The 22,394-nt window shown below is 42.6% G+C and overlaps 2 protein-coding genes across 3 annotated transcripts in view; one reads left to right on the top strand and one right to left on the bottom strand.

Annotated features, from left to right (window-relative positions):
- The window catches only part of LOC119449746 (peptidyl-prolyl cis-trans isomerase 7-like), a 403,577-nt gene that overhangs the window by 311,902 nt on the left and 69,281 nt on the right, over positions 1-22,394 (top strand). The window lies entirely within an intron of this gene.
- The window catches only part of LOC119449741 (TBC1 domain family member 4-like), an 82,875-nt gene that overhangs the window by 34,218 nt on the left and 26,263 nt on the right, over positions 1-22,394 (bottom strand). Inside the window, exons 8-12 of one of the 2 annotated variants that reach the window (XM_037712986.2) lie at positions 20,654-20,749; positions 8,886-8,945; positions 5,332-5,483; positions 4,631-4,770; positions 3,202-3,339 (exon numbers count right to left, since the gene is read on the bottom strand). In XM_037712986.2, coding sequence (XP_037568914.1) covers positions 3,202-3,339; positions 4,631-4,770; positions 5,332-5,483; positions 8,886-8,945; positions 20,654-20,749 — 586 coding nt within the window. The remainder of the gene's footprint in view (positions 1-3,201; positions 3,340-4,630; positions 4,771-5,331; positions 5,484-8,885; positions 8,946-20,653; positions 20,750-22,394) is intronic. The other variant, XM_037712987.2, reaches the window with a different exon arrangement.

Below are 22,394 nucleotides of genomic sequence, written 5' to 3'. Positions count from 1 at the left end.
CATTACAGCATGGTCCACTGTTCCATTTGGAACAGGTGTTCCTCATTTAGATTACAACAATAATGTCACATCGTAGTGATGGTGAAGAACCAAACAATGCCGAAAGCATGTGTTAACCCTTTGAGGGTCAAAGACGTAAATATAGGTCACTGCTAACAAGTGCCAAATGGTCGATACCTTATATTTATGATGCCATTTGTATGTTTGAAAAACACAGCAATTTTTCAACTCTCTATTGCCCAGTAAGTGCTACCACCCTGTGTGGATAGAAGAAATGTTTCTTTTAGCTCCGCAGACACTTTTTTAATTCTACGGCTTGTTTATGCCAGCACGTCAGCGACCACATGCACATGCGCGCAGCGGTCAGTTTGGTTTCATCTCAGGGGCTGTTTCCATTCGTGATGCTCGCAAAAACTGATGTCCATCTGGTTTCCCATCGCTCAAAGGGTCACGGCTAGATGCTCACTCGTTTATTTCCCACAGGGGTGCGATTAAATCTGTTCGCAGGTGGGCACAGGTATTCCGCCATATACGAACGATGCTGCCATGCCTGCGTTTCTTTTCTTGAGACTTACCAAAACTGATTGCCCCTCGTCGGCAATGGGACGAAGGATTACTGTAAGTTTCTGACTCGTTTGGTTTTTCTCACGGGCGCACAACCATCGAGTTTTCTTGCATGTGCTCACATTCACAGTTCGATTGTGCTATGGACGAGCACGCCAGTTGCTCTTCTCTACAAGTGCTGAATTGGAATATATCTATTCCAGTATATGTACCTTTTTATTCTTATTATAAGTATTTATGCAAGTGCATTTGTAATCATGAATAGACAATTCATGTTTACCTACGGAAAATATTTTTTGTCACATTACGCAAAAAATTTGCAGTAAATATTTTTTGAAATATTTCACTCTGAAGATTTTAAATCTGCATTAAGAAAAATTCACCTTGGGGGGTAGCACCTGGCACGAAAAATTGACTCTTAATAGGAAGAGTTTAACTTCTTATTGGGCAAACTTGTGCCCAGAAAAAGACAAGCAACACTCAAATCACAACGTTCGCAAAACACAGTTGTCGGTCGTCAAATCTGATCTCACGGCTAAATTCGCTCTGGTATTTATACCCGTGTCACCATACATTACAGAGTACTAATTAGTGCTCACGTAAATTTCAGAATGTACAACACAGCTTGTTTCACATGTGCAATAACCAAATACAGTAGAATCTCGTTGATGTGATCTTCACAGGAACTGGAAAATAAAGCGTATCATCCGAAAATCGTATTATCCAACACATTATCTAACCAAATCGTATTATAGGGAAAAGAAAAAGAAATGTATTATCCCCAAAAAGTATTAGGCAGAATCGTATCAACGATATTCCACTGTATAAAAGCAACAGTTTGGTGAAGCGGTCACTGGCAAAAAATGAAGCTATGTGTGGCAATTTTAACAGCTCAGGTTTAGAACAAAGGCCTTATGTTTCAAAGCCACTTTATTTATTTATAATTCCTCTGACAAGACTCTGTGACAGAATATCTGATATTAAAGCTGCAATTCAAAATGTTGATTAATGCATTCCGAAAAATCAAAGACCACATTGATGTCACTTCTCAACCATACGAATAAACACAGCACAGGCTCGTTGTTGTTATTCTGTAACTGTCCTGTAACTGTCCAGTTTATAAGCCACAGTAAGTCCCTATGCCCAAAGTTAAAAAGCAGAATGCTTACTTAAGAGAGTGTGAACTAATCCGTGTACATAATACCCACTTACAGAATACTGGAGACACACATCAACAGCAGCTCTGGTAGGGCCACCTTGTGATGATCAGTTTCAACCAGTGTGCATAAACGCTATTTCAACGACAGCTGGTGGATCAGCAGCAACATAATCATGAATGTATAAAGGCTTTTTTCTTTCTTTTTTTTTTCAATGAGAACAACATGAAATCTAAGAATGTTTCTGATGATTTGTGGTTGAAAAAAGCATCACAAGATGTTACTAACTGTGCTGCTGTTGCTGTCCATGTCTCTGGTGTTCTAGTATTCCGTAAAATGTGATACGTGCATTTCCATGCTAAAATTCTCTATTGCCACACCGAGCACCTGCGAAGGTGTGCAAACACATTGATCTTTGAAATGGGGCTGATGGACTGCAACATTTGGCAACATATATCTTGCACCAAAAAGCTTTGATTGAGAAGAGTAAAGCACCGTTAACTCAAAGTTTTAAAATCAGAAAAAAATTGTGAAATAAACGGAGTTTCAATATAAGTGGAATCGCAATATAAGCCCACTGGCCGCACAGAGACTACATAGAACCTTTCCAGAATTGTGCCAGTAACTGCTAATTTACTGACAATAGCTCAAAGTACCAAGAGCAGTATTCTCCGCTGATCACTTTCAGGGATATGATCACCTTCACGAGATTTTATACGAACTTGGCACCGGACACGTTGGCATCCACGGCCAACAGTGCTTCTGGCACTGTGACAAGACAGCATGCTTGGCACTGAAAAAGTCAGATGATTTATCTTAATGCAAGACTTGAACAAGCCTGCCATCCAAAGGAATCATAACAGGTTCCAGACAGGGAAAAAAACTGATGCTGGCAATTTCTGCAGCATAATGAATCCAGGATAATTTCACTTCAAAAACAGAAAGTAAACTGCAGAAGAGCGCAACTGCCATGCCTCCAGCAGACATCCATGACTGGTGTGACTGTTTACACTGCACAAGCATGAAGTAAGCGTCCTATCAAGCCACGATCTCGCTGAAATCACACTGTCAGCTTGCATGCACGCCTCACTTGGGCACATGAAAATGGCATTAATGGAAAGTCACCGTGGCTGTAAAATTCTGTCGTCACTTTTTGATGATATCGCGGCTGTACACAATATACGGAAGCATTTGGTTACACTTTCCCCTTATATTTTCCCAGTTTAGATTTCGAAATATACAGAGCCTGATGCAAATTTTTTCTCGGTAAGAGAAGAAAAACACATGGAGTTCACATCACAGCGGAAGAAAATTCCAACTTAACCATTCTTTTTTAGATATCAGGGTTTCAGATAACAAGGGCTTACTGTACAAACGTTAATTTGAACATTGTGTAGTTTAAAACTAATTAGCAAGCTGCAAGAAGCCAGCCAAATTACAAGAGGCCTCCTTGATGGACATAGAACAAGAAGCACTCCACCTTGCAGCTGCCTATTCTCCTTCTCCATGCGGATAAGCAGCACCTGCTCCTGGATGGCCTTGCGCCACAGAGAGCGAAGCTCCTCCCGCGTTCGGCGCACAGGGAAACCAGGGGTCAACGGCGGCTCCCCTGGATAATCTGCAGACCAAGCATCCACCAGTTACTGCAAATCTCGGGTCAGTAGAGATTGCTTGCAAACTACAAGTGTTCCAAGAGCAAAATTTTTAAATTTAATCTGACTTATAAAAAAAAAATCCTCGCTTTCTGTAACATTCAACAGAATATGAATAGAAAATAGTGTCAGTAAGTACATTTCTTTTCTGTGTAATCAAGCAATGAATCACAACGTAAAACATGCACATATATCGGCACATAGGTACCTCTGAAGCACACAGACCCTCTTAACTGAACAGCGCATGATATTCAACAGCCTCTTATATTTCCTATGTTTAAGCTACCTCATTCTTAGACCGCTGGGTATGTGCCTATTCTTGGCCAATCCTCCAGAATGGGTATGCGCCATTTTGACAAAAAGAATATGCATTTAGATATGTGTCCTTCCACCTGAATCAGTGTTTGCATTATGGCACAGTTTGTGAATGGTTAATAAGGCTTGTATAGGAGCTAGTTGGTCTTCCATATCGGAGTAAATTGCTCTACATGAGTTGCTTTTCATACAAACTTTTTCATTTATGAATGGGGTAGTGCATAAAAATAAACATTGCAGGAGTGAAAACTTCTGTACTGTGTGAGATTGCATGCTGCACAGGATGAAAATAAAGACAATTGTATGGATAGCATTTAGTTGTATAACATTTAATTACTCACTTCATGAAAGCTTCACTTCACATAGATTCCAACATATGTGTCAGATCTGCATATTTTTTTGTTACATTTGCTTTTGCTTGCAGTTTTCAAATAAAACCAAATTTCAAAACAAGAGTTTGTTAAACCTTTGCTATAATATAGAAGTTATATGAAGGCACCACACTAATTCGAAAAGGGCAAACATTTATTTGTTACACATGCTAAGCCCAAGCAGGCACGTTCCGCAACTGCTGATGTCCGCCACTGCTTGCTTCCTGTACTGCACTGCAATAGCACCACCACTGGCTTGTGATGGCTTATAACGCTCCAAACAAAACAATAAGTGTTATTGCCACTCTTTCTTTTTGCATGCCTAATGAAAGTAAAAAGTATGGCAAAGAACTTTGCTGGTGGCACCTGCTTGTAATCCAATATCTTTCCATTACATGCACACCCACAGGCAGTGCGATCAGCGCTCAGCACTCACCACCTGAAGGTGGTGCACTCAGCATTATTGGCCCCATACACAGAACAAGAAAGAACACATAACAAACTATTAACAGCAATTGGCTATAAGAAAGGCTGGCTAGCACAGAGTCTAGAGAAGGGAAAAATAACTCACCCCCGCTGTGGTTGCTGCCTCGGACGGGCGTATTGACTCGCTGGAATATAGACTGCCTGCATGAGGTTTCCTCGGTGGCCGCCTCAGTTGGCTCCTCATCACTCGAAGAATGGCGCCGCGTGGCTCCCACCTTCATGAATCTACATAGAAGCAAGAAAAATTCTGTGTCCCATACCTTGCTGTCACCAAATGGCTTTTATTGTCGAATATTACAGTGGAAGCAAAAACATTGATCAGAAAATGCTGAAGGATGATTGTCAAAATCAAGCAGTCAAGGGTGCTGTAACATATCTACATGTCACAGTGTGCTCTGCAGGTAGTCTTCAGCCTCACCATGTGACAAGATAAGAGACACGCTGATTTTGCCTGCACCTATGGTTATATACCATTAGATAAACTGAGGCCAGCACTTCGTGAAGCATTGCCCGTGCTGCAAAATGCTTGTTTTAGATTGTGCATTCACATGCCAGTGCTTGAGCACAGTAAGTCATGATCAACAGAGGAAAGTTGTGTATGGCACAGGCAGAACGCCAGTTATGCGTTCTCTTACACTGCTCAAAATGGGCTGCAGCTGGGCAGGTGACTGGGGGCACATATACATGTACATATATACAAATGGGATTTCAGGACATGATGCCAATGGCGCAACTTCGGCTGAAGTGCTCATATAATTGCGATCACATTAATAAGATGCAGCTTACATGTTCACCAGCGGACTGCGCTTGGGCGTTTCTGGAGTGCTGACAGTAGAGCTGCGTGGCCGCAGCAGCTGTGGTGACGAGCTCCGCACTGGAGTGGTGGGGTCACAGCTGCCTTCTCGGGAACCCGTAGGTGACGCGTCGCTCAGAGTAAGCTGTGCAAATCACCAGTACACCATCTGAGTCAGTGGCACTTCTCATAGTGGACTCTAGCAGTTGTCTCTTTTTTGAAATTGCGTCAAGACTGCTTAATTGTCAAGACAGAAAGAGAGGGGGTGAAACAAAATACAAGGAGACTAACCAGGACTGCAGCCAATTTGCTACTGTGCAGTGGGTGATGGTGAAAATAAAGAATGGGAGAAGAAACAAAGAGTGCAAATGCACACACACACACACACACACACACACATGTGAGTGTTTACCACATACTACACCCTGTAGTTTTCTATTTTGTAATCATGAATCACAAGTGTTGGCAAACGACTATGCAAGAAAGCATGGAGGATCAGTTGCCATAAATGAAAAAGCGCAGTACCAGCACAATTTAAAGACAATAAAGGAGACGACAAACAAGAAAGTGCCAGAGCAAAGAATAAAATATAAGAGTGAACGACAATGGATGCTGCGCATCATTTGAGAATGCAGAGACATGGCACAAAAAGCAAATGAGATGGGCAGGCAAGGGTAGACAGAATGCAGGAAGAAAATAAGGTCAAGACAAGGCTGCAGTGACCTCCACGGTACTTTGTATTAAAAGAAAATTAGGCACTTCACAGAAAGACTGGTCACATGACACTAAATAAAAATATATGCGGTTTGTTTGTCCTGTGGTTGCTAATCATATCTGTATGTAAGAGACTGATGTTACCATAGAAGTTTAGTGCTCCGGGGAAATAAAGTTTGCTGAAAGTCAGTACTGCATTTCCCGGGTACCTTCTCAAATATTTTCTTTCTTTCAACAGCAACACCAACTATGATACTAATAACACACTGCAAGTCAGGAAGTATTGACATCTGTGCACAATATAATCCTGAGACAGTAATGTAAATAGTAGCCCCACATAAAACGGCCATGTTCACAGGCCCTTTTTAAGACGTCAACTGTAGCTAACATTTACCATTGCAGAAGCAATGCAGAAGACATGACAGCACGAATACTATTACTCACTCATATGTTATTGATGTCAGGTATTTACTTAACTAGCTCACAGTCACTTTAGCTAATGGTAGCTCAGGCAGATGTCAAAACTGAAAGCACAAAACACTCGTGCAAACACTCCAGAGAATTCAATGTAGAACTGTCATCAAATAAATAACGGTGGAAAGAGCCGAGCCTTGCCACACAAACAACATGCCAGAGCACACACAAGCCTCGGCATAAGGCAGAAATTGCTATGACAAGCGAAAGATAGCGCATAGCGGCTGAGATTGTACACATACAAATTAGACTGGTTCGCCATTCATTTGGCTCGCAGTACACAGACAACTGAGTATAGATGTAACATCAGGACATTATGACAGCTTCTCACTCTACTTACTATACGTGAGTGCGCTGATTCCACCGGCAATGAACAGTGAAGTCGCGAACAAGTTAAAATTGCACATGTCCTGCTTACTTAGGGGCCTCGTCGTGCCCACAGGTTTTGTCCTGCAGGGGTGGAAGAAAAAGTGCAGGCTTCGTTGGCAATAAATAGTTCTATAAAGAGATCTCTTACTGACCAACTAAAGAAAGCCATTGATGACGGTAAATTTGCAGGATCTTTATTTGAAGACCTTTCAAGGGCATTTTATAGCATTGACCACGAGATTCTTAATGTTAAACTAGATTCAATAGGTATAACAGGTCCTCCATTACTACTATTACGCAACTACTTATGAGACAGATATCAGGTTGTTAGTGTTTCCGATGCTTATTCTAAAGCCAAAATGAATAATTCAGGTGTACCACAAGGATCCATTTTGGGCCCGTTACTCTTTTGTAATGATCTACCAAACTGCCTCACATCTTTTAAGTGTATATACTATATGCCAATGACACAACAATGATTAATTCTGATGAATGTCTGTCAACGATAGTAATAAGGCCTAATAGTGATCTTCATAACTTGTTAGGATGGTGCAAAATGAATATACTTACTGTTATTCCCCCTAAAACTAAATTTCTTCTATTCTCATCCCAAAATAAATCATCACTATGCATTCCGCTCATTTCCATTGGTAACCATTTATTATTAGCAAGTGATGAATGCACATACTTAGGTGTTATTAACTGTAACCTAAAATTTCAGCGCCATATAACTCATAAAAAAAAAGAACATTATCACATGGAATACGAATTCTCATTAGGGCACGTCCGTTCTTTTCACGACCTGTGTTGCTCTAACTCTATTTTGCATTTGTACACTCCCACATTAATTACCACATAACCTCCTGGGGTAACGCATACACTACTCACCTAAAACCACTACAAACTATCCAGAACCAGGCCGCTAGAATAATCACGTTGAGTCCACACACCGCCAATGCTAAATAGTTACTACAAGAAAATAACATTCTTGACGTTGCCTGCCCTTGTCAAGTTCAACCTTGCCACTTTTCGAACTAATAAATGACAAGATCTCATTGTCGCTATTTCCTATATCATCTCTAACGAAGCCTAACCCAACATGTTTCGCACTGCATAATAACTTCATTCTGACCAAAGTATGTACTAATTATGGCAAACAGACCGTTCACTTTGCAGCCATATCATCATGGAATACATTACCATTTGTCATAAAACTCGAGAAAGCCCATAGGTTTTGCCATGGATTAAAAAATTTGTTATGTGATATGTATGTGACATAGTGTACTGTATAACCCGATATCGTTTTAGACTTGCCATTCTTATGTACGTCAACATGTTACTTCAGTTGTTTTTAATATTTCTTCTTTTTTTCCCCTTTCTTTTTCCTGCTCTTCTAAGGTTGGTTTTACATAGTTTCACTATATTACTTACTGCCGATACATTGTTGTCTATTAATATCATTATTTACTTATATCTGTATCATTATTTATCATTTTTGTAGTGATTCCGCTACCGTTCTTGCCATTGTAACTTTTATGTGAACCATGAGCAAGAGGTTCCAATTCAGTTTTTACTATGGGACCTCCTTCTGTATATCTCTATCTGTAAAAGCTTTTGTGAAATAATACAAAAAAAATTTGATTGATTGACGAGTAGCAGTGATTTCATGATTTCATAGCAGCACTCAATTGACTGCCACGGTGCATGAGATTATTGCATAATTTCAGCATGTGTGTCGTACTCCCCACTCAAACAAGAGAAAGAGAAGAGCAACACCACAAACTGGATTAGTGCTAAACCTTATGTCTCGGAATTGTGCCTTAGAACCATTTGTTCTCCTTTAAAATCTGTAAAATCTGCACGACACTAAAACCCTCCAGGCGATTCTGCGACTGCAAGAAAGGCTAGCACTTCCAAAGCATCCTCAGCACCTCGCCATAATACAGGAATAAAGTGCAAGCTATTAAAAAAATACACTCTTTTCCCTTACTTTAAATGCTTCCTCAGACGGAAGCGTGGCCGATCTTCCACGCGGCTCTCTGCCTCTTCTCTGAAAATGTGCGGGCAAAACAAAACCATAAGGAAACGTGCACTCCTTCCATGAAACAGTGCGGCAAGCAACAAGGCTTCTTCCGTCCCTGCACAAATAAAAGGAAAGAAGAAAAAAAAAAAAAACTTTCCCATCGGCATTACCATTTTAGCGCATTTTCCAGTAGACCTAGTCGATTCTTGGCGGCTTGTTCCAGTGGCAAAAGTACTACAAGAATTTACTAGAAGGAAGTCTAGCACTAGCGTCTAAGGAAGTTGTATGTACGGTGGTTCATCTAACATAGGAATGATGGGTCAACTTTGAGACTTTGGAAATGAATCATTTCGAACAAAATACAGTGTTGTAAATGCAACAGTTTGTAATGATTTTCGCATGTGCGCATAGACTTTGTGCATTCATGTGCATAGAAAAATACGAATTGCTTGAAAATTCAGAAAGATAAAGTGGATTAAATAAAGCCACAAGAACGTCTGTAGTCACAAACATGAAGAATATACAAATCCATGTACCATCCATTATTCCCATGGCAGCTCAATAAAATAGAATGCTTTTATAACGAAGTGCTTGGCACCGCCAAAATATTTCTTTACACAGGTCACTTCGTTGCAAAGGTCGCTGCACCGCACCGCTCACACAGAACCGGGAGACAATTATTTCTTCGTTAACACACATGATTTCAGTTTTATAGTCGTGTGTTGTACGTGCTCAACTGTAATTACAGCACCAGATATCCTTCTAGCCATTTCTTGTACGCCACTCTATGGCAAAAGTGCAATATTAGCTGTAAGCAGATATTTTTGCCCATCTTGCACAAAATATTTCTTGGCAAAATTTCAAGACTTACAGAAAGCATACATAAATTCTGGAAAATGTTTCATGTTCTTGCGGTATCCTTGCAAGAAAAATGACTACATGAACTTGCAGCACTTCCTTTTGAAATATTTACCTTCAGATGATATCTCTCTAACACAACTTCTCTGGGACATTTAATGTTGTTAAACATGTAGAATTTTCAAATAAGCATATTGCTATCAACGTAAGTAAACACCTCACCATAAAATATTTACACATCACAGATGTGGTCTTTCTGGTACTAAAATTATGCCATTGCTGTAAAAAAAATTGACACCTGCACTTTTGAAAAATCCCTTTTAGAGTGAACAGCAGCTATGAGCTAGGGAATAAGCCGATTTTCCTAGTTTATTCATTTATCATGCTTTCAATTAGGCACGGCTGGACATAAAGAAAATTTCTGAACAGGTACACATAGCATCATTTAGTTTCAAGCTACACGTTCTGAAGAACCAGAACACTACAGCTGCTTTGAGCAAGCGAACAGAATTGTTTCATGCATGCTTGCGTGCAGTGACAAGTGTGTACTGGATAGAAGGAAGAATCTTTCTCAGCTGCACTGAATCACTACACTACAGAGTGGTTTCTTTTTGGCCATATTTGGTCTTCTTGCTCGCTGAATGTTTGTAGAGGGGCCTTTCAGCAGGTTCACAATAAGGAAATTTGTAGATTCCAGTGGATCTTGAATGCCATCATATATTTGAATCCTTGCTACAAAAATACAGCAACACGATTCCCTAGTATCTGCAGCAGTTGGCGTAGCCAGAAGCGGGGTTTGGGGGGTTGAAAGCCCCCGAAATTTTCTGACTACCCCCCCCCTCCCCCCTTTCCCACAGAACAGAAAGTTTCAGGAGGTGGGCTCAGAAAGAGTGACATGGATGAAAGGGAAAGCTTGAATGTGTGAAAGCAAGGCAAGGGCTAGTTGCGGTCCGAAAGCAGGGGGGAGGGGGTTGTCATAGGGGGCGACCTTCTCTCCCATGCACAGAACATTGCCACTCATGGCGCGCCTCTACCTCATTAAGGATCGTGTTAACCATAATTGCTTGAGGGGGGATCAGCGCTAAAAGTTCCACACACAAGTAAAGGATGGGACGAGCACATGTATAAAACATTGTTGCTCTGCAACAGGCCTTCGTGTCATCGAAGAGCTTCTCATTTCTGGTACTTGACCGAATCGTCGACCACACTACGTGGAAGAAAAGCATTCCGAAAATATTGGGACTTGCTTGTCTAGGAAACGCATGAGCATCCCCCCCCCCCCCTTCCCTTCTTTTTCTTTCCCTTATCTCTGACTTTCATTATGTCAATAAACTTGAGAAGAGCTTGCTGTTAGGCTAGTTTGTACATGCTGTTAAGAATAAAAACAGCACAAAAAACAGGACAAGGGAAGACCTACAGAACAATGATTGGCGCACGACAAAATATATCAAGGATGGAGGTGCTGGGCCAGGGAAGCTAAGAAACGGCCACAGCAAACAGGTGGGAGGGCAGGTAGGTGAATGGCCTAGAAGACCATGCAGAAAGAAGCAGGAATATAGGACTGTTAGGGGTCGCCGCGTCGTTCAACAACCTGGTGAATGTTGAGTGCGACAGTGACTAACGGAAAAGAATTTTGAGAAAGGAAGTGGGGTGATGGATATGAGAAGGGGCGGCGGGGAGACGCACATAAAAGGCGTCAAGAACGAAGTTGGCAGATAATTATGGACATAGGGAGAGCGTCTCGTCACTGCCCTATCGCTTAACACCAGACGGCTGTGGCCAGTTGCCTAGGTGAGGTTCACCTACCCCGTCATAACACAAACTGCTTGCTGCGGAGAGCCCATTCTATCTAAACGTCTCCACAATTTTCAGAATAGCCGGGCATCAGGAGACATGACACTTTCAAATCTCGCGGAGCTACTGGCCCTTATCTTACTGCGAACTACAGATGCCGTAATTTTCACAAAGGCTTCTAAACAGGAAGCAGCCCTGCTTCGACTGTCTGCCTCGTCGATTCCCAACTGTGATCAAACAACAATATGCATCACGTGATGACTATAATACCATGATTGCAAGTTACTTCCAAACATACCTCTTCAAACAAGTCGGACAGCAGGTCACCAAAAGTGAGTGAAACTTGCATCATTATCAAAGCTTTAGCACAAAGCTACGGTCCTGTATTTTTAAATCTAGAATAATATAGCATGCCCACAACGCCGAAAACGCAATCGATAGGCAACTTGTAAAATAGTGCCCGCACTCTTCCGTACATAGCCGTGGATGCACCACTCATTAGAAGATATGGCTGGAAAACAACGGTTATTTCCCCTGTTACCTGGGCTGCAACAAGACTGGGCTGCAAAATGCAAATAAGAAGACACAATAGTGCGCTGTCTTGTTTTTGTTTGGCTCCGCTTTCAGCGCTGTTCATTCTTGCAAGTCATGTACCAGCTATAGGTCCTCAACATATACATTATATAAATGCACCAATTCGCAAACGAAATTTTAGTTTCTTTTAATATCATCATTTTTTAAAAATAGCATAAGTAAGATAGCATAATTTGATGCAAAGTGGCTGCACGCTTTAGCAATGAAAAACTTTTGTCAGAAGTTAAGGAAAGTGTTGTTTCAGCAACGCAAAGACATTATCCTCGTTGTTAAAGAGTTCGTGTCCGGTGAGTGCTAGAAGCTTGTCTGGTTTACAACCTCTCTCTCTCTCCCTCCACACAAACACACACAGACCGAGAGAGAGAGGGGGTGAAGGAGGGGGAGGAGTGGTAATTGTTGGCGGAGAAAGCCCCGAAATAAATGTCTGGCTACGCTGTTGATCTGCTGTGTGGACTGCAATGAAGTTGGTATGGCACCCGCAGAAAATGACACGATGCCCTCCATGTGGCAGTGACAACCACAAATTTAATTAGTACTTCAGTTCAATGCCTTATTCTATTTCTCAATTCCATGCAGCTCTTGTGCATTACAGGCATGAGCCATGACAAAGCTATGGAAGGTCAGTGTCAGCAGATACTTTTCATGCATGCATTTTCTCCAAAAAAATTACGACACAAACTCCCCACTGGGGAACTGTCATACAGTGCATAGCATTCTGTGTAATCATTACTCATGAAGCTTATACTCTACCCTTGAAACCAAGACTGCTGTATTTTAAGAGATGAGCAACTCTGAAGAATACCACGCACACTATGACGGTCTCCTCAGTAAACTTGTTTTTACCCCCAATCTTTTGTTTGGTAAATGAAAGAAATGTTGTGCCGCTTTTTTTTTACTCATTATTTCCACGATGACACGCTCGCCTGCCTTCCAACGCGTCCTCTTCAGAAACTTCTTTTGTTGCAGACGCAATTCTCTGATTGCTTGAGTTTTCCGCACATACCTTGCCCGCGAAGCTCTCGCATGCGTTCTAACTGCGCCTCGGGAAAGCCAAATCGAAACGCACCAAGTGTCTCAACGCGCTCGCTTGCCCGCGAGAAACTCATAAGATGTTCTATGCTGCTTGGCGATGCATGCTTTCGTGGCGTAAAGGTTTCAATATCGAGCTTCTGTACTAGACGTCGTGTGTTCGAATCCTGCCATCAGACGGACAATTTTTGCGGTGTTTATTTAATTACTTATAATACAGTACTTGGTTGAAATTGCGGAGTTTACAAAGTCACGAAGCCATTTGAAGCCGAAAGGACAAAGTTTAGGCAAATATATGTAGTACTAATCACCACTTCCATGCTGGCTGACAAAATATTGCTGGGGAGGTTTGTGCACCCACAAGTAGGTGGCAATAAGCATACAGAAATTCATCTATTCAAGCCTATATGGCACTACAGGTTTTTTGGGACACGAATCGGAAGGACAAACAGAAGGGAGCAGGAAATAACTCCGGGCAGCTAGCCGAAGAATGCTACGCATTAATATTAAACAGTGCAAAGAGTAGCAAGCCAGGACAATATGCAAGCTAAGAGCATAGCTTTGTCCATATTATATTGGAATTACTCGGCACCCATCTGAAATCATCCACTTAAAGGGGCCCTGAACCACCCCTCAGGTTTGGTGAAAAAACACAGTTGGCGAATAGCACATGCTGCTGTGAACATCTAGGCCAAATTTTGCAGTCGCGCACGGCGCATGGATCTCGCAAAAGGGGCGCGAAGTCACCTTTCTCTCAAATGCTCTCATTTCAACAGAAGCCTGCTCCTCAGTCTTTTCCGGGTGCTTTATTTCGTAATACAGCAGATTTCCATACGTGGCTGCTATTGGTCAATAGCTGACATCAATCAAGAAGGGTGTTTGGATTAGTGCGCTTCTTCCTATTGTTACTGTGTGTATTTAATGATTTCCTAAATGTTAATGTGTTTTTATTAACGCAGTTTAATAAACAGGCTGACGTGAGCGAAAACTCCTTTCTAATTTCTATAACAACTACATACTTCCGGAAGAAGACAACTATCGTCTGCTCACGCTCAGCCACGTAGGAATTAAACTTTGGCCACCCTGCTTATCAGTGTAATAGCCATCAGGTCTTGCTAATTTCGACTAGTTTTGAACACTCAACTCTCCTCGAACCACGTGTAACTTAAGGTCAGGCCACACGCACGCTTGCCAGCACGCGCTCACTCCTGGTCACTCCTGGTTAGACACATTGGCTGACTTCGCTTCATAATGATCGAGCTATTGATAGCGCTTCAAAATGCACAAGTTGAATTTGGCTACTATTCATCACTCAAGCTGGTGCAGGACAACACCAGTCCGCACCATGTAGCACAGCCAGACAGCATATGAGCACGAGCACGCACTCTAGCCCTGTCGTGCGTGCACAAAGCAAGCATTGCAGTTGCATGTAGCTGCAGTCTGCTACATATCGTAGATACTGCAGCCGCCGCAGGGTGCTGCGACGAGTCCACTGGCTGAGCGCACTGCAGCTTGCTGAAGACAACTGCGTTTGGCACGTTTGGCGCATTGTAGGCGCCAAAACAGGAAATAGTGGCGTCTACATGAACATCCAAATTCGAATTTGAACTGTGTGCCACGGTGATGTTCAGTAGGCCGAGCGTTGTGGGCACATCCCACTTCGCCATAGCCTTCGCAGTGCAAATCATTAAAGCGGTGAAAGCACCGCAAACAATATGTTTTACTGCCAATAACTCCACTTCTGCTGAACGCATTCAAGAACTTTCTGCGGCAAAGTATTTCTTAGATAGTCTAATTTAACTTCCAAGTGCATTTCTCGACTTCGATAAAAAGTGCTTCAGGGCCCCTTTTAGGTTCTAAAGTTGTTTTAGTCCCTTTGTGGCCACTGACAGTGAACGCTTCAGTGTATTCAAGACATCTTTTGATCTGTTTGCCACATCGTGTTTGAAAAAGACTTCAATTCGTATGAAAAAAAAAAAAAAAAGGAAAGAAAGTGGCAGCAACTTTACACAGATAGTTATCCAACTTCACAAAGCCTGGTCATGCTCCAATAAAAATTTAAAGATTAAAGCAATGGGTGATGGTAAGAACAATACTAACACATGAGAAAGAATATCCGTAGGTTATCTACACTTTACTTTAAGTTGATTTGAAAGGGCACTGCAAGCTATGGCTATGCAGTTCTCCCCTACAACCCTACAACATTTGGGTGAATAAAAGGAAATGGTTTTTATACCTACCATAATGTGGCTCTAGCAAATGGTATAAGAATAAATAAAGCTACACGTTAAAGGCATAAGTTTGTTGGCCATCTAAGCAAAATGGAAGGAAGGCCAATTCAAGAGAAATAAAAGTTAATGCATCAGAAGATTTCTCGAGCATTGAGACCAAACCACTATACCTTTCAGGCAGTCTAAAGACAGAGATTGCAGCATTGTTAAAAGATTACCAACGAAGCCCGTCACCTGATCCACCACCAGAGTGAGTCTTAGAACTACCTACACCAACTAAATGCCAGGAGGACATTTCTTCTGGCTATCAGTCCATCAGCGGGAAGGTGAGTTGCTCTACAGAGCCATGCTAGCATTTTCCCATCACCGGCTAAGAGGACCCAACATGACAACTGTTAGTGCTTGGCATTTTTGAAACTAGAATGACAAAAGTATTGAGAAGTAAGACACTTGTTTAACACATAATTAACAAAAAGAAGGGAAAGAATGATGCATTCTTGATAACCCCATGCACAGCGCACGGCATGCATGATAAGCCCGTCCTTCAAAACCGAAATTTTTCGTATCATACAACGAAGTTTCTCTCCTGTTTTCACATTTTTTAACAGATTAGGTCTTCTAGACATACTTTAATATCACAGTCCTTACAGGCAACCACAGTGGAATCTCGTTGATACGATTCTGCGTAATACATTTTTCAAAATTTTTTTCCTCGGCCAACCCCATAGAAGCAATGTATTTTCATACAGTTGATACAATCACGTTTTTCCCTGAAATTGGATAATACGACTGCAAACTGGTATTTCTGAAACTCGTAGATTTATATTCGAGTGTACTAGATTAAATTACATGCCAACGACCCACGAAGAACGTGTTAAGGGCCAGCCACACTAATGGAAAAATGCACACTACGCACTGGGCGTGGCAAAACGCGCACCACAAAAGCTGTTTTTTTGTGCCGCGGGAGGGATCGGTCCTGGACCGATTTAAATTGCGGCACGCTGCGGCGGCAAACGAGCCGCGAGCGAAGAGATCAATGAGAGCTGCCCCTTCAGTGACGAGTGATGCTGCTCCGCACAACGCGCGTGTTATGCGGAGCAGTATCCCTTGACCCCACAGGAAGCTTTGCTAGCGAGTTTGTCACCAAGTAAACCTGTTTACTTACTTTTTGGAGCTTTCTTTGGATAATACGATTTATGACACGTTTTATTTTCCGGTTCCCGCGAATATCGTATCAACGAGATTCCACTGTATCAGTGCAAAAGGTGATAAGCAACCAACACTGTCATAACCTGTCAACCAAGCCACATATTATTAGTACTCAAGGAAACAGATGTGCTATAAAAGTTGCGGTCATCTACTGGTGCCTCAAAAAAAGGCCTGTCAGTAATTTTAGACATGGGAGAGCATGACTCACTTGTAATAATGGAAAGTTTACAGTAAGGTAGGATGATTTTTGGAGGCCAAACATCCTAATAGAGGCAGACTGTGTGGTGCTGCCTCATTAAACCACAATATCCACGAGAGCACTCACAATTTACCAACTGTAACAGCTTCAATTTAAGAAAAGTGCGAAATGTCACCTTGCAGAACCACAACCTGACTTGCTTCACTAGTGCAATTTTATTGATGCTAGACTACCAAGCACTTCTTCCTTTCATACTGTCCATCAGTGTCACAGTTCATTTCCTTCGACCAAGAACTGTGCCAAATTAGCTTAACTTTTTCTCAATGTATTTAAAGCTTTATCAAGTAGTAAACCCCTTTCAATAGGCACAGCACGCCAATAGCACTTAAGAAGGCACAATGACTTGTACTATGTACAAAAAAATTATGACAGTGACTAGTGGCAAGTCAAGATGCCAACAACTAGCGACAGCTCCAGTGACAGGATCCATGGGCAAAACATGTCAAAAGGTGAGCATACTCTCCCAAGTCTGTGCCAAACCTGTGACTCTTATTTAACGTATGTGACAAGGAATGAAGCTCCCATGAAAATAAAACAATGAAATGCAAACGCCCGAGCTAGAGTGTACTAGATTGGGGGAGTGGGTCCAACGAAGGCTGAGGTTTTTTTATTGAAAAGTTGGTGGCGCCACCGTCGATTTCTCCCGAATGAGCGGCCCCGCGCGCCGGCCGGATGCTTGTCGCTTCGGAGACCCTACCGCAGCTGCATGGAGCTTTTACAGGCGGATACTTGGTGATGGCAACCCTGGTCTTATCCCCACCAATATTTTGTAAATAAAATGGAAAAACAGCGGCGTAAAGAATGAAAATGACGCAACAACGACGGTGCATCGAGCAGACGACAGCTACTCAACCCGTGAGCTCGCCTCAGCCAATGAGCGCGGCCGAAACAGCCGGAGCCAACGTTTATTGGCCAGAGATTCAGAATAAGGCGATGGCAGTGCCGCCACAATTTCCGCGTTTTTTGCTTCACCATCGGCGCTTGCCAAGGCGTCCGCTGGACCCACTCCCCCAATCTAGTACACTCTACCCGAGCTCAACAGCGCACAGATGTAGTAATTTGCTCTACATCTGATTTGCCCAGTTTCATGCAGTCTGTGATGCAGCTTAAGTTCTATCAATGAGAGGTGTAGCATTGTGCCTCTAAGCTCAAAGCTTCAATCTTTACTGCCAAAGCAATTGAGCAGCAATCATCATCAGCAGCAGCCCATTTTTATGTCCACTGCAGGATGAAAGCATCGCCCAGTGATCTCCAATCACCCCTCTCTTGCACTAGCTGATTCCCTAATTTCATCACGCCACCCAATTTTCTGCCGTCCTCGATCGTGCTTCCCTTTCCTTGGCACCCATTTTACAACTCTAATGGTCCACTGGTTATCTGCCCTATGCTTTACATAGCCTGCCCAGCTCCACTTTTTTCTCTTAAAGGGATACGGACACAAAAGTTGGCAGGTCGTTTTTTGCGTCGGGAACAAAAGTTGAACTGTTGAAAATGACGAATACAACAAGCTGCTTTGAAAAAAAGAACGAGAAACATCTTTTTCTTGCGATTTTCTGTTGCACCTTGCCTCCAAGCAACCGCTGGCAAGCTGAAATTTGACGTCATAACACCCACCCACCCGCGTGCGCACGCGGCCAAGGTCGGCCACAGCCGTCACAGTGTTTCCGAGGGTGTCGATCCCTTGCAGCGTTTGTTAAACCCCTTTTGGCGATCTTCGCATGTGGTCCGTCCGAAACATTATCCCAGTCGGCGCTCCACGCAGGTGGTGCATTTTACATGCGCCTTCCCGCGGTCGTCACTCGGTATTGACGCGTTAGTCGCGGCGGAAGGAAATGCCCAGACATTGCTGTTATAACAGCATTGTCGGTCGTGACATGCCGTCGAACATGTTTCCCAGAGATGAGAAGGTGCGTAAACTTTAGATACCTTCCTGTCAGCCATCACGCACAGCCTAGAGACCGCTAAAAGATGACTTCATTTGGGCTGACCACTTCGTCGACGATGATTATGTGACCAGCCCGACTGTGCTGAAAAGCCTCGGCATGCCGCTCAAAAGGTAATGCATAAAGCCTGACACTGTGCCATCGGTCTTCTCACAAAAATGCAAGGCAGAAATGATCAGCGGCGCGTTGGAAAAGAGGAGGCGAAAGATGTCGGTACTGTTTTCGTTCACTTGCAGCCTTCTTGAGCAGTGTGAGGGCGAGGCTGGGGCGAGATGCCCGAGGCTGGGCGCGAAGGCAGTACTGTCTTTAAAAATGTTGGCAAAGCATAATAAAACAAAACAAAGCTAGCGAGTGCGACTAACGAGATCAGACACACACACAGCTCTGCTTCTCCACAGGCTAAAAGCAGAAAAAAACTGAGCAGAACGCCAGACAGGTACTGCCATCTTTCTGTCGGCTGGCGAAGTGGACGTGAGAGCCTCGGAGGTACTGGTACGCTGATACCTCACAGCAGTTGCTCACGCCGACGGCATAAACTACTATTCAGTCATCCACGCAGTGCTCAAGTACCCCACAGCTGCCTCGCCTGCGTGCGCTCTTGAAAAAGCAAGTTTACAGAGGAAATGACAAATAATTCTTGCACAAGTGTCTGGTGCAGAGCGAAATCTTTGTGCTACGGTTTGCGAAAACCTGACCGGCACTTCCATGGCCGCCTGCTCTTCGTCGCTTGATGTGGAAGGCTCATAACCGTAAGCGGTAATATTTCTTGCCAAGTTGGAATGGTCCTCGTCTTCAGACGTGTACTCATCGCTGAACTCGGAATTCATGCTCGCGATGGCGGCGTTGGCGCGCTTCGAATGACCGCGGCCGGCCAGCTGGCTATCTGACAAGGGTGTCATGACGTCACGCCTTCCAACTCCCACGGGTCGGGCGGCGAGGTGCACGCTCACAAAAACGCCAAAAATAAAGCCATCGGCTCAAAAATGAGCTAAGTGACTACTTCTTTTCGGTGTAATCACACACTGAGGATTCATTTTCAGCATATTCGTAAAATTTTCAGATATTGTGTCCGTATCTCTTTGATGTCAACTAGAATACCGGTTATCTTCATTTGCTCTCTTATCCACACCACTCTCTTCCCGTCTCTTAATGTTACGGCCAACATTTCTGTTTCCATTGCTCTTTGCGTGGTCTTCAACTCGTACTCAAGCTTCTTTGTTAAACTCCAAGTTTCTGCCTCATATGTTAGCACCGGTACAATGCAATGATGATAAACTTTTATTTTCGATAACAGTGGTAAGCTCCCAGTCAGTATTTGGTAATACCTGCCATATGCACTCTAACCCATTTTTATTATTTTGTTATTTTCTTTCTCGTGATCAGAGTCGCCTGTAAGTAATTGAGCAGTAATATGGGCCTGTTAATAGCAATTCCACAGCACCTCTGCACAAAAGCAGCTCCTTGCTAGTAGCAAGAAGTAAAGAAAACAGGTAACTTGCAAAGCAGATCACAAAACTATCACAAATCAGATCACAAAATTTTTAACAGAAAATATAAGCCTATGCCACAAACAGGACAACAAGAACTTTGAATGTGAACATGTTATGAAATGCGATCATACATAAAAATAAAGAAGGAAACCATATGTCGTCAGTCGCCACGACTAGCAGAAACGCATGCAGTTTCTCTTGTGCATCACGCAAAAAGCCATAGGATGGAGCTGTGCAGCAATACACATGCAAAGCTCATGCAACACATACGCCATCCCAAAATGTGCCCATTAAAGCTCTAGCAAGCATCTGTCAACATGCATCCCACCTTTAAAATGGTGTCAAATGAGTTTGTGATGGACTTCTTGGCCTTTTCCTTGAAGCTGTCGAACACAAATGATGGCGTCTTCAAGTCTAGGAGTCCCTACAAAACAAAGAGGAGAAAACAGAGGTCCATACCAACAGACACCCTCATCTTTTCAATAAGCTGATGAATAAACTCACTTTACTATATAAAGCAAAGCTTGATCTGAATGTATGTTCATGTATTCTATACATTGGTGTGCTAAGCAAGCAGGAAATGCAATGAAGACGTCCACCAGAAATATAGCCGATAAAAGCCTTTTTGCCAACTAAATGAAATCTAACTACGTACCACATCTGTCCTACTACGGCCAAACTTTAATGTAATGACCATGGATATAAGGAATTATTTGATGTAATGAAGTAAATCTAAGGTTTGGTTGGCCATCCTTTATATCGGTGAAAATTCTGCTATAGCGAAACCAAAAATGCAAGATTAAAGATAGTGGTTATAGCGAAACAAATATTTGTTCCCTCGGCAGTTCGAAGTATGTATTCTGGTAGCAAGAATTTCAAATACTCAGCAAGAGCAACTTCAAATGGCACATTCCAGACAAGCATATGTTCGTCAATGGCAACATGCTGATCCCATGTTATGACACCGATTACATGGATGCATATTAATGATGGTGAAAAGTGTATTAGTAATTTATCATTGCTCACATGCCACGTATTAGCATGGCAAGCCATTGATGGTCATAAGAATCAACATAACAAGACATGAAAATCAATTAAATAAAAATCGACGAGGCATAGCGAGAGACCCTTAAACTGGCCCATTTGAGGCATCACAGTTTAAATTTTTTCGTATAGACTCAATTTCAATTTTTTGTTACAATATTAGCAAGTACACTTATGATGTACATTGAATATAATCAACGTATATTCATGTTGGATATGACTTTGTTATAATGAGGTTCGAATGTATATCTGCTACTCGGTGGTGACAGCTGCCAATAAAAAAAAAGTGGGAAAGCTGCATTGCAATGCAGTAAACATTCATTGACCTCATGTGCCACACCAATAATAAATTTTTAAATGTTGCCACAGAGTAACATTGGAATCACATCCACCATTTGACATGACATTAATATTAGGTGTGAGGACATACAGTGTTACCATCTTCCAGGAGCGCCCCATTGACATATGAGAGATAATACAGTGTGCTTCTCATAGTTTGACTGTGGGCACACAAATTAAGCACTGCACAGGCACACTTCTGAATGTTTCTGTAAGCGCTTTCAGGACAAGCAATGTACTGAAATTTCCTTGTTCCTTTCAGAACAAGGAAGTGACTGCTCCTGGGCCAACTACAAACACAGAACACTTTACGTGCACCGTATCTTGACAAATTACAATGTGCAGCCACTGCAATAATGTTCGCCGAGCCTTCCCCCCCCCCCCCCCCACCTCTGTTGTTGTTGGGGTAGGGGGGGGTGGTGGGGGGATGATAGAAGCAATGAAATATATTCGTGCTGTCCACTGTCTGTACAACAGCAGCTTATGTCTCAGTGCAGCGATCTCATGGTTTCTCAACGAGCGGTTACACGCACGCATGTAATGTTATCACGTGATAGTTCTACTTCGTTGCAATATTTCCATTTCACTGCAAGTGGTACTGTAACCTGCCTGTTCTGCCTTTTTTTTTAAACAAATTTTCTCGAGATAGCTCCTGAAAAAAAAAACCTAATTCGGTCTGTCAGGCG

This window comes from Dermacentor silvarum, chromosome 4 (assembly GCF_013339745.2).
Source record: "Dermacentor silvarum isolate Dsil-2018 chromosome 4, BIME_Dsil_1.4, whole genome shotgun sequence".
Lineage (NCBI taxonomy): Eukaryota > Metazoa > Arthropoda > Arachnida > Ixodida > Ixodidae > Dermacentor > Dermacentor silvarum.
The sequence above is the reverse complement of the archived record's forward strand: the minus strand, read 5'-3'. Positions and strand labels throughout refer to the sequence as shown.